The sequence below is a fragment of the Castor canadensis genome, chromosome 17 (genome assembly GCF_047511655.1).
Source record: "Castor canadensis chromosome 17, mCasCan1.hap1v2, whole genome shotgun sequence".
Taxonomy (NCBI): domain Eukaryota; kingdom Metazoa; phylum Chordata; class Mammalia; order Rodentia; family Castoridae; genus Castor; species Castor canadensis.
In genome coordinates this window covers 7,240,247-7,253,545 of record NC_133402.1, presented here as the reverse complement: position 1 = coordinate 7,253,545, position 13,299 = coordinate 7,240,247, and the positions used below count along the sequence as shown (strand labels likewise).

General features: G+C 48.4%; 1 protein-coding gene across 3 annotated transcripts in view; it reads right to left on the bottom strand.

Moving 5' to 3' along the window:
• Nucleotides 1-2,556: 2,556 nt before the first annotated feature.
• Abat (4-aminobutyrate aminotransferase) overlaps nt 2,557-13,299 on the bottom strand; it is a 98,605-nt gene continuing 87,862 nt past the window's right edge. For all 3 annotated transcript variants that reach the window (XM_020178640.2, XM_074060456.1, XM_074060455.1), the window contains 3 exons: nt 12,734-12,880; nt 7,462-7,573; nt 2,557-5,560 (listed from right to left, as the gene is read on the bottom strand). In XM_020178640.2, the coding sequence (XP_020034229.1) occupies nt 5,439-5,560; nt 7,462-7,573; nt 12,734-12,880 (381 nt within the window). In that variant the 3' untranslated portion in view covers nt 2,557-5,438. The remainder of the gene's footprint in view (nt 5,561-7,461; nt 7,574-12,733; nt 12,881-13,299) is intronic.

Sequence of the window (13,299 nt, the reverse complement as noted above, 5' to 3'; positions counted from 1 at the left end):
TATTTTGCAGGTGAGGCTCAGAAAATGAAATGAATTGTTCAAGGTCATCCAGCCAGAAAGCAGCAGAGCTTGGTTCTGCTGACTTGTCCTGCCTCATGGAGGGAAGATGGACAGAATATTTGACCTTGAAGTTCTGGTGTCTTCAATCCAGCTGCCTTAGGAATGTGCATTCTGGAGCTCACATTAATACTGACTAGTTCATGTTGAATTTCCAAGGTGGCTAGGTGTCTTGACTGTCTAATAGTTCCTATCCTCAACTGATCTTGAGCTGACTGCACGCATGTGTGCACACAAACGTATTTGCACGCTAATGTGTCTCCTTTCATATATTGTGTGTATCAAGTCCTAGCTTCTAATCTGTGTGATTTGGGGCAGGTGCGCTTAACCTCTTTAACCCTGTTTCCTTATCTTAAAAATAGCCATAAAATGCTGGGAGTGGTGGTATATGGCTGTAATCCTACTGTTGGGGAAGTGGAGGCAGGTGGATCACAAGTTCAAGACCAGCCTGGGCTATATAGCAAGTTTGAAGCCAGCCTGGGGGGCTACATAGTGAGACCCTGTTTCAATTCCCCTCACCCCCCAAAAAAGACATAGAAAATAAACACCTCATAGGATTGTTGTGAAAATTACAAAGCAACAACAGAATATGCTTGACAGAGTAGATACTAAAAATCATTGTAATCACTATTTACATATGGGTATTTTTTCGGCAGTACTGGGATTCGAATTCAGGGCCTACACCTTGAGCCAATCCCCCAGCCCTTTTTTGTGATGGTGTTTTTCAAGATAAGATCTCATGAACTGTTTGCCCAGGCTGGCTAAAAATCACGATCCTCCTGATCTCTGCCTCCTCAGTAGCTAGGATTATAGGGGTGAGCCATTGGTGCCTGGCTACATGTGGTTATTTTTAAAAGTACATTTAATGGTAAATATTGCCTTCTAAGTCAATTATTGCCTTGTTGACCTGCTGGATATGTAAGCTGGCTGGAACCTTGGAAAAATGTGGCCCAACCATACATTTCACAAGTGAGGAAAATAAGGATGAAGAAGATTACTAGGCCTCTGGAAGCAGGGGTGGCTCCAGCTTAGGCCATCTGAAGGACCAGGGAGCCGACCGATTCCACAGGTGCCTACGAGGGAGCTGTCTGCCTTTCCCATGGCATTTCAGCCTCCCGGCTTATTGCAGTCTGTCATCAGCATACACCTCCATTGTGGACAAGGAGAATCTGATTTAATTGGTTTGGGATGAGGACCAAGAATTAGGATTTTTTTTTCTTCTTGAGTCAAGATCTCACTGTGTAGCCTAAATTGGACCTGAACTCTTGCCTCGGTCTCCCAAGTGCTGGGGCTACAGATGTGTACCACCACACCCGGCTAGCACTAGGATTTTCTTGAAAAGCTCTTTATAAGGTGATTGCTGAGCACACCCAGTATGGAGACTTGCTGTCCTGTGTTTGGGATTCTGTGCTGTTCTTTACCTCTCCATCCCCATCTGGTTCAGGGCCTGGCCTTGTGCCTCTGCCGCCTGGCAGAGAACTAGGTGTCCTCATCCATGACACACACAGGCAATTGTGACTGTAGTATTATTCTCACCACTCCCCCAGCCTCCCTATTCACAGTGAGCACTTGGGAGTTCCATTTCTCTCTCTCTCTCTCTCTGTCTGTGAGTACTGGGGTTTGAACTGAAGGCCTTGAGATTGCTAGGCAGGTGCCTTCCACTTGAGCCATGCTCCCAGCCCTCTTACTTTTCATTTTGTTTTTCAGATAGGGTCTCTTTCTTTTCCCTGGGCCAGTCTCAGACTTCAGTCCTCCTACCTCTCCCTCCAGAATAGCTGGGATTACAGGTGTGCACCATCACATCCATCTGAAACTTGGGAGTCTTTCTAAATGCATCTGGGACAGTTCCCCTGCTCCAGACTTTGGGTGTGTACATCACCAACATGAGCCTGTGCCCCTTAGCATGGTGAAGACTAAAAGATCCCAGCCCTATCTCATCTCTTCTTCGTGCGTGACCTACCAGTAGTAACCTCAGAGACGCCAGCCCTCACTCTGGCCTGGCTGTTCTCGTGTTCAAAATGCGCCCCTTCCATCTCTCTGCTCAGTCACTTGAGCAGTTCCTGTTCATCCTGAAACACAAAACTCAGGTCTCAGACTTCCACCCTGCCTGGATCAGTCCTGGCCCTGTGCCTCCGCACACCCAGTGTCTGCCCTGGCCCTGACACTGGTGGCTATAGCATTTCCCCTGCTAGAATGTGAGCTCAGAGTTAGGACCACGCCTGTTCATCCCGCTGTCACATGTCACATGGCATGTCCTTAATAAATGTGATGAAATAATCTCACAGTAATTCCAGAGTTCAAGGCAACTTCAGCAGATAGAATGTTCCCATAAGCCATCTCTAAGAGGTATACAGTAGATGCTTAATAAGTGCTTGTAAATAATTATTTAACAAAATTAGGGGGGGAGAAATGACCCAAGCCTTGTATGCACATATGAATAATAAAACAATAAAAAAAAAACCCATTTCCAACCCAAAGAAGTCCACATTCACTCTGACGTTCCATTATAAATATTTTTTTTTTAAATTTAAGAATACCGATTAACACAGGAAACAGGTTTAATTCATGGAATTGTGCATATGGTCATCAGTTACATTGTGACATGTTAGTTTCATTATCATTGATTGGCACTGTCAACAGAATACTGTAAACAAGATCACTTTGTATGCGTGTCTGCAATGCTCCTAGCTATGGTTGTCTACCATGAGCTGATCTACAGATAGAGATATTGATAGGTATAGGTATATAGATACATTAATGTGCACAACTTTGCATGGTTACTGAGTGTCAGTAAAAATTATAAAAAAAACACCCATTTATAATAAAAGAGAATTACTGACTTGCTAGTACTAGACCTTGTTTTTTTTGTAAGAGACAACACACGACTGAGACATTGGCTAAACTTTGTGATACTAGTGTGTGATGGATTCATTTCAAGACCATCGGCCATCTTCTTCATGGGCTCTGCTCTGGACAGTGGCCAGGCCAGTCCACAGGGCTCCCCAGGGTTTTGCCAACCTCTCTCAAATTTCTACAATCTTGAGCTCTGCAAAAAATCCACTTCCTTGGGATTCTTCCAGCTAGGACCTCCCCCCGACCCCAGCCCCAAAGAGGATGTCTCCAGAGCACAGTGTACCCCAAGTCGACAAGAACTTGTAAGTAAATAGCTTAGAATTTTCTTTTTATGAGCAGTAACTTCTCTTGGTAAGAAGTGAATAGTAAATCTGGAAAGAACTTTCCAGATGAAGCAATTCTATTCCTCTGTCAATGCCCCATAGGGAGAAAACAACTACTGGAACCGCTCCCTCCACTGAAGAGAGTCAAGTCTTTCTTTGGACCCTGGCTTAAAACCTTACTGAATCTGTGTACCCCATGCTGAAGTTCTCAGGAGAAAGCATACATCAGTCAATAAATGAATTATGGTTTGCTTTGCATTTTTCTTGCTTGTTAAACAAGACCTTGAACCTTGGGATATTGTGGGTGGAGTCTGGCTCCCCAGTGAAGGGATGAGACCATGAACTGATGTGCGGTTATACATGCTATTCCCTTTCTGCAACACTCTTCCTTGCCTTGCCTTGCTTGCTGGTCTCCTACTCATTCTGCAAAACTCTGCCCAGCCATTGCTTTCTTCTTGATCGCTCCTCTGAGCCTTGGGTGGGTTGGGGTGCCCCTTTGACCAGCTGATGCTCCTTTAGCACTCTGGTTTATTCCTAATTTAAGAGTCTGTGGTTTTCAATGGGATGGGAGTGTCTCAAGAGCAGGGAGTACATTTATTTCATGTTTGTATTTTTGGTGTTTAGCATAGGGTCCAGGACGGCACAGATATTTCTTGAAAGTTTGATGAGTGAATGAATGATAGATGTGTAAATAAGCACACAGATAGGCAAAACCTCATAGAGAGAGGGAGGCAGACATCCTCACATAGCTGGCAGTGTGAATGACCTTGAGCGTGGTGGATTAGCCATGACTGGCAGGGATGCAGAGTACCAGGGTTCACGGATCTGTCCATGAACAGACACATCAGTGCCTTTTATTTCTCATGCTCAACAAAAAGAGACTGATGACCAAGTTTGAAGAAGAGTGGAAGCTAAATCTTTGGATGATTAGTTATTAAAAGAGCAAAGTGCTGACTCAGGAACCATGACATGCCCATCCTCCAAAGATGTCACCATGATGCGACACGGCTTCCTTTGGACACAGAACGCAAGCCAGCCTCTCTCAAATCTACCCATTGACCATCACCTAATTGTAGGACTGTCAGGTGTTCTTTTAGGAGCATTTGAGTTGGAATCAAGACTTTCTAAGAAAATCTTCCCTCCCCAGCCCCCACTGCAGCCTATGTAGGACAAGTTTCATCTGCCTGGTAATCTCGTGCTCAGTGTCCCAAGAAAAGCTTGCATTTCAGGGGCAAGTTCAAGGAAATCACCTTGAGCCAAAAGGCTACTTTTCCTGGCGTGGACCTCTGGCACCTTTAATTCAAGAAGAAATCTAGTCCCGCCAAGGTCCCCTCTGATGGGATGGAGCAAACAGGGATGGAGCAGGAGCTGGGGACAGAGACTCCCAGGGCCAGGGGACAGAAGTCAGAGCAACAGAGGCCCTGGGAGACGGGGAAGTGGCATTGCTTCCCCCTTGACCCTGGGCTTATGTTCTTGGAGCGATAAGCACAGGCTTGTGCTTTTGACCCTTTGGCTCAAGTGTGTCTCTGGACACTAGGCTGATATTCAACAGGAGGAGAGATTGGGGGATGGAAGATGTTGAGTGAGACCCTGCAAGGGCAGAGGCCAGTCAAGGATAGAATTCACAGTTCAGAGGCAGCCCCTGGTGCAATAAGAGAAGTGGTCCTTGCCTTCAGGAGGCCAGAGCCCCCTTCCCAATCCCAAGCTCAGTCCTCATCTCCCCACCTTATTGTCTTCCATGACCCTCCTAGTACCCCCTGAACTGTGGATGGGTGCACGGAACTCCACTCTGGGTGAAAAGGGGGGTGCGCCTTTGCTTGCACAGGGTTCAAGATGGAACGGAACCCAAGGGTCCCAGCTGCCAGTCTCAGACTGGCTTCCAAAGAAATTGGGGTTGGTCCCAAGTGATCAGGAATATGGTCAGGACCCCATGACCCTTCCTAAGACTATGTCCAAGGCTCAAGCAAAATTTCTGGGCTTAGACCAATGCAACCACTGACTCTGCAGGGAGGAAAATCAAAGCCAGGCCCTCCCGCCTTCCCCTCCCTTTCACCCCACAGCCACTAAGAACATCCCCTCCTCACAAATAACCCCTCAGTCTGTGCATTCGCCTCTGGTACTTTTAAGTGAAAACATGAATTAGGCAAACTAATCAATTTGACAACAGTTTGAGATCGGGGCTTTCTCAGAGTGGAAATGGCTTCTTTACTTGAAGTCTGCTAAGATGTCGCTGAAAATATTGAGGAACAGGTGAGCGTGGTGATCCCTGAAGACCAGTGTGGGACGGAAACGGATGGATTTGTCCCCGCAGCCCCCCAACACCACACCTGGAAGGAGAGACAGAAGGCAGGTTAGGCACATGGGATCCTCAGACCATGTGCAGGAGAGCAGCATCGGCTATACTCTCCCACCCATCCACCCACCACCATCTGTCCACCAGGCTCCCATGTGACCTTCCTCCCACCCCCATCCAGCCTTCCCTCCCCTCTTGTCCCCTCGTCCATCCTTCTCTTCCCTCCCTCTCTTTCTTTTTTTGAGACAAAGTCTCAAACTCACTGGCCTCAACTCACTATGATCCTCCTGCCTCAGCCTCCTGAGTGCTGAGATTGCAGGCATGCACCACCATACCCGACACTTCCTAACTTTGAATACCCATTCTCCTCCCCCTGAATTAGGTTGAGTGATAGAAAAATCCTGAGATAAAAGTCCTTGCCTGCCAGAAACCCATGGCATGCTAGGGAAAGAAAATAAGCAAACAAATAAATTACAGATACACCGGCCAAGTCAGAAGTATATGAGGACAGAGCCGAGCTATTGCTGAACAGGGATGGATGGACCCTGCTCACTTTATTTTAAAGGGAGGCTTTGACATTTGCAGATGGTCATGCTTGACTGGCTTGTTTAGCATCTTTGGGATTAGATTCTCTCTCTCTCTCTCTCTCTCTTTTTTTTTTTGGTGGGACTGGAGTTTGAACTCAGGGCTTTGCACTTGCAAAGCAGGAGCTCTACACTTGAGTCACACCTCCAGTCCATTTTGCTGTGGTTATTTTGGAGATGGGGTCTTGAGAACTATTTCCCTAGCCTGGCCTCAAACCAAGAACCTCTCAATCTCAGCCTCCCAGGATTACAGGCATGAACCACAGGCACCTGGCAGATGTTTTCATTTTAAACAGGAGGCTAAGCTGAGCGTGGTGGCACATGGCTGCATCCAGCACTTGGGAGAGGCTGAGGCAGGAGATCACAAGTTTGAGACCAGCCTAGGCTACACAGAGAGACCCCACAAGTCTGATTTGCCCTGTCCTACAGAGATGCTGCAGGAATTCTATAAGAAGGCAACAGAACGCTGAGTGTGGTGGTGCACACCTGTAATACCAGCACTCTGGAGGCAGAGGAAGGAGGGTCGATTGCAAATTCAAGGCCAGCCTGGGATACATAGTGAGACCCCCATCTCAAAAAAACCGAGGGCTAAGGATGCAGCTCGTTAGCAGAGGACTTGCCTAGCGTGCACCAAAGATCTGACTTTGTGCCTGGCACACTGTAGGTGCTCTGATCTACCACAGTATCCCTCCATTTGAAGGTTCTTGGTGGCTTCCTATAGTTTGCAGGGTAAAGTCCAGAGTCTTGAACCTGATCCACAGGCTAGCATGACACGGGCCTGGCATCCAACCCCCCAACTTTACCCCTCCTGTCTGTCTATCTGTCCCCATTTTATTCTCATCTTTCCGTTTCTCCACCTCTGTTATCTGCAGCCTGCCTCCTGTAACTGCACATACTCCTCCATCTTCCAGAACACTCTCCCTCACTGTCCCCACCTGGCCACTTCCTGTTGATATCACAGGCTTTCAGGTAAAACACCATTTCCTCCAGGAAGCCTTCCCTGACTCTATCTTTCCCTAGTCAGTCACTCTCTGACTGCATATAATTGCAGCGGATCTTTGTCCTCCTTCCTGCTAGACTGAGACTTCCTGAAGGAAGGACCCATACGTGTCCTTCAGTGTGATGTTCCCACGGTGGGTGCAGCTTACCCTCCTAGTAGACGCCCACCACATGCATGAGTGGATAAAGTAATCCCACTGGGAACTTTTCTTCTTTAGACAAAAAAGTCAGGCTGTGTTTAGTTCCTGTACCTTCTGTTCCGCACCTCCTCACCCCGTACTTAGCAATATTTGTACCTACACCAGGAAGTGCTGGACACCCACAAAGCTCAGTCCCCTCCCGGCCGCCTTACCTTTGTTTCTGGCTATTAAAATGAGTTTATTCCGTATGGATTCATCTGGAGTGTCGAAGGAACAAAAGGTGCCTCGTCCTCTCACTCTGCTGATGAACTGGGGGTACCGGGCCTGCAAGGAGGAGACAGACCAGTGTCAAAGTGTCACTGATTCTACCTGGGCTCTGTAGCTGTCATCCCTCAATTGCCCCAGGGTGCAGCCTTCGGGTAGGGCCGCTGTTGGGCTAGGAGCTATGGCTCTGAGACTTCCACGCTGGGTTCAGAACCCAACTCCATCTCCATTTCTTTCTCCTGTGCCAACTTGGGGAGTCACTTAAATGGCCTTTGTTGGTCGGACTTTTCATCACTGTGACAAAAGTACCTGAGAAAAATAACTTTTTTTTTTGGTGGTGTGACAAATTTTAATTCAAAATAGACATTCTGAGCTGGGTGCTGGTGACTCAAACCTGTAATCCTAGCTACTTAGGAGGCTGAGATCAGGAGGCTCTCAGTTTGAGGCCAGCCAGGGGAAATAGTTTGTGAAACCCCATCTCCAAAATAACCAGAGCAAAATGGACAGGAGGTGTGGTTCCAACAGTAGAGCACTTGCTTTACATGCGTGAAGCTCTGATTCAAACCCCAGTCCTACCAAACAAACAAAACAAAAAACCAGACACTCGGAGGACAGCAGGTAAAAACAAATAAAGTCCAACAAGTTTTCTCCGAGTTTACAACAGAGCACATCAATCATCACGGACCATTTTCACAACTGCCTGGAAAGGCACAGTACAGCAATTATAGGCAAGTGTTATATTTTAAAAATTCACGTGGCAACATTGTAGTGCTTTCCAGAAGCTGTCACAGCCTCCAGATATGTGGGAGGACCAGATCCCTTCACTGCGCATCCCTAGGAGGTGACCCTGGTCTAAGCTGGCCATCCACTGGCCTGGTGTGCTTGCTGAGCAAAACAGCTTAAGGGAGAAAAGGTTTCTTTTGCTCACAGGTGCACAGGTTTCCATCCATCATGGCGGGAAAGGGCACAGGAGAGCAAGCAGCCCATGCCATGATGGCCAGGAAGGGGAGACAGAAAATGCCTGAGCTAGCAGGCTTTCTTCTTTTTTCCTTTCATTCCACTCAGGCCCCAGCCTATTTGATGGTGCAGCCCATGTTCTGAGGGTCTCTCCCCTTAGTTAATTCTCTCTGAAACAGCCTCAGACACAGCCAGAGCTGTGCTTTACCAGTCTCCTTGGTGTCTCTTAATCCAACCAAGATTAACCAGCATATGGCCTGTGCCTCAGCTCCCTCTTCTGTAAACTGAAGATATAAATGCTACTGACTGCAGTGAGCTGTCATGAGAACTCAGTGGGACAGGATTTCTGTGCCAGGTCCTGTGTCCAGGGCCTGGCACTTAAGGTGCTCCATAGGTTGTCGTCATCTCTATTACTAGCTCTTCTTCTAGAAAGGTGGTGGTTCTTCTCCAAGGCTTTGGAACTGGGAGATGCATTGGGTTGAACAGTTCTCTGCCACTGGGGCATGGCTTAAGTGCTAAAGTCATAAAGCACTTGCCTGGCATGTGCAAGGCCCTGGGTTCAATCCCCAGCACTGCACGTACACACACACACACACACGCTTGGAATCATGTCCTGCCACCCCAGTTCATTCCCACCTGAAACCTGTGAATGTGACTTTATTTAGAAATCGGGACTCTGCTGATATAGACACTTAGGTTAAGATGAGGTCTTACTGGATGAAGGTGGCCCTGATCCAATGACTCACAGCCTTGTAAGATGGAAATCTGGACACAGAGACACACGCCCAGAGGACAGAAGACCAAATGATGCTGGAGGAAGAGGCTGGAGTTATGTGGTGACAAGCCAAGGGTTGCCAGAAGCCACCAGAAACTGGGAAAGACGCATAGCAGATTCTCCATCAGAGCCTCCAAGAAGAACCAAGCCTGCTGGTACCTTGACTTCAGGCTCTGGCCTCTAGGGCTGTGCAAGAATACGTTCTTGCTCAAAGCCACCCAGCTTGTGGTAAATTGTTACGGCAGCCCAAGGGGACTCACATAGGCTCCAGGACCAGGCAATCTGGATTTCTCCCTGCCCTCCACCATCAGTGTGAAGGACAGAGGAATGGCCAAAAAAGCTCATGCCAGGGCGTGGGCAAGCCTTGTTTTATGACCACTCCCTGGCAGAACTGGAAATAAAGTCATGATGCTCAGGTGACGGAGCTGTGCCCTGCATTGTGGTTAGTATTACGTGCCTGACTGTGCGTCCTCACCCCACAGTGAGGAAGGGCTCTGCCAAGATGAGGGGACCAAGGCACCAAAGGCCCTCCAGTGCCTCCTTTTCTACTTTATTTCTTGGCACTCAATGACTGCCTGGGAGCCAGAGACACGAACACCCCCCTCACACACATACACACACCAGAGTGTGGCCTCTGGGGAGGTAGAGAGCAAAGTCTCTTCCAATCAGACATGCCTCGAGGCCCTTGTACCACACACACACACTTTTACACACACAACTCCCACTTACACATACACTCATATACACACACATACTTTTGCACCAACTCATACCTGCATACACTTGCATATTCACCTTCTCACATGCACACATGTACACAACTTCACACTCATACACATTCTTGCACACACCCACATTTGCTCTCTCTCACTCACACACACACACACACACACACACAAGCACACAGAGCAGGGCTTGGTAACGGATGACTTAATTATTAGTGCAGAGCAGCTGGAGCCCTGCCCCTTCCTCACTGGGCGGGGGCGGGGGGGGGGTCTGACAGGCCTCTAGGGGCCTGAACATCTGCACACAGACCTTCCTTGTATTTCACCCATTTCCCGCTCATTCTTTTAGGGCGTTTCTGAGATCCCCATTCCTGCCTGCCTACAGCTTTGAAAGGTCCTGATAGGAACCCACAGCTCCTCGCACTCCTCTAAATTACACCCAACACAGGTTCCTCAAAGCATGATGTTGGGGACGCTTTCATGGAACCCTGGTTTTTTTTTGGCACCATCCTTCACACGGAGCCTGCTTCCACAGCTCTTCTCAGAGCTCGGTCACCTTAGTCCGGGACCTTTACCTTCCAGAGCATTAGTTGGGACATTGAAAAGTTCCTAAGCCTTGCTGTTGCTGGAGCAGCATGACTTCATCCACAGGGTCAGAGGCCATGACTTCTTTCTATGCAATCTGACCATAAGTGTCCAATTGTTCTCTGTCCTACTGACCTATCTGGGTCATCTGAGCCCATTCTGAACTCTTCTGCCTTTTTTCCCCCTAATGTCCTAGTTCTGTGTTCCCATCTGTTCCCCCTGCAGCACTGTGAACTCTGCCTGACCCTTCTCACCTCCACAGCCCATGAAGCCCCACCATCATGGCTCACGAGGAGGGCAGCCATCCGTCCCCATAGACCACACAGGAAGGAACTCAGCTCAAAACAAGGAGCAGGCCAAGGACACTAAGATCTACACCTGGCCTGGGTCCCAGGCCATGTCCCACAATTGCTTCAAACACCTCAAGCAAGGCCCAGATGTCTCCCAGGGAAATAAGTACTGCCTCTGCCACTGGCTGGTGATGGAGCACCGCTGGCTGAAAGGAAGGATTCAACCCTGTATGGATGCACTCCTTGTGCCGTACCCCTCGCCAACCCCAGTCCAAAGTCTTAGCAATCCTAACAGCAATACCAAGCCCTTCACGGTCTTTGGAATGAAGCAGGTATGGATTTGAAACTTGGCTTCCTGACTGCAGCTCAGGCTTGTGCAAAGAACTTATGTCCCCGATTTGAGGCTAAGCATAGTTTCCTAACTTTAAATTGTCCTGAGTTGGGTTGCATGGTAAAACAGAGAGTGCTCAAGTTCAAATAGAATTTCAGATAAATGGCAAATTTTTTCAAAGTAGGTCTCAAATATTTTACACTTATGAAAACATCCGTTGCTGCTTCTCAAATTTAACAAGGAGCCCTGTATTGTAATTTGCTGAAGCTGGTAACTCTCCCTGGAGAGCAGGTAGGACTGTACTGTGTATGGAATGAAGTCCTGTGTCTTGCCCTCTGGTTCTTGGACTTCTGAAATTTAAATTCAACTCTGGTCCTGCCTTTCCTCCCCTAAATGTGACAACTCCATTCTAAGGACTGAATGACACAGGTACTTAACACATGCCTAGTACATAGCAAGTCCTCAATTAATGGACACTGCTATTGTTTGATCCTTAATCATGATTGTCAGGGAGGTAAATACTGGCAAAAAACCCACACTGTGAAGTCCACCAGATTCAGGTTCAAACTCATGTGGTACCACACAGAAGCTGTGTAACTTTTTTTTGGTACGGGTTTGAACTCAAGGCCACACCTTGATCTACTCCACCAGCCCTTTCTTGTGATGGGATTTTTGGAGATAGGGTCTCATGAACTATTTGCCCTGGCTGGCTTCAAACTGTGATCCTCTGATCTCTGCATCTCAAGTAGCAAGGATTACAGGTGTGAACCACCGGCTCCCAGCTAAAGCTGTGTAGCTTTGGATACGGCCGCTATGCCTCAGTTTCCTTATCTCTAAAATAAGGGTGATAATCATGCCTAGATCCAGAGCACTACAATTTAATGTAAATGAAGGAGGGTATGGAAGTCCCTGGATAGGACCTAGCACACAGTAGGCTTGCAATAAATGGAAGCTGTCACTATTATCACCCCTCCTCCCTTTGTCAGGGCCACCCATCACTGCTATGGTTTGGATATGAAGTGTCGTCCCCCAAAATCTCACGAATTGAGGGTTGGGTCCTTCTGAAATATGAAGTTGTGCTGTAAGCTTAAAATACACACTAGCTGGGTGTGGCTAACGCCTGTAACCCTAGCTACTTGAGAGGCAGAAATCAGGAGGATGACAGCTGAAAGCCAGCCTGTGCAAATAATTTTTGAGAACCCATCTTGAAAATACCCAACACAAAACAGGGCTGGTGGAGGGTCTCAAGTGGTAGAGCGCCTGCCTAGCAAGCGTGAGGCCCTGAGTTCAAACCCCAGTGCCACCACTGGAACTGCGTCTTGCAATACCTCCCAGTGGGTGGGGCTGCTGCAGAGGGGAGAGATACAGAATGCAGGATAGAGCAGAGATAATGGACACCCCAGTGTGAGAGAGGGAGTCTTTGGGAGGGGACTGGGAGTGGGGCTGGGATGGAGGGATGTGGCTGCAGGGGACAGGAACCCTGAAGCAGCATGGCCCGATCAGAACTGCTGGGATGGCAGGTGCGGTGCCAAGGTCGGGGTGGTGGTGGAGAGGCACCTGGAGGTCCAGTAGCCCGGTGAGCAGGGCTTTGCCTGCATGGGCTGCGTTGTTCAGCAGGTCCTCACGTTTGATGACGTTGATGACCTCGGCGAGCAGCAAGTTCTTAGATGGGTCCCCCAGCCAGGTGTTGAAGATCCGGTAAGGCTGGAAGGAGGGGGCGTATCAGAGGGGCTGTTACGTTGGCATACCCCAAAGGGGCCCCCACACCCCCAAACACACCTTCTTCTCTCTCTCAGAAAGGTCAGGAACTAACCCGGTGAGCATCTCCTGAGAGCCAGGAGGAGGATAACACACACTCTCTCACCGAAGTCTTCCACCGACACCCCAAAGGTGGCTACTGTTGAGGGACCAAGTTGTCCCGTGCCCAGGGATATCCTTGGGCTCAGGGAGTCAAGACAGTTGGTTTCTTAGCAGCCATCATTAACAGAAGTATGTTCTGAGAGAGGTGTTGTCACCAGGAGATTTTGTCATTGTGTGAAAATCAATGGATGTGCTTCCACAGACCATGACACTAAGGTGTCACTAGACCAACATGAGATGCACGCTCTGTGGTTGACTGCAAT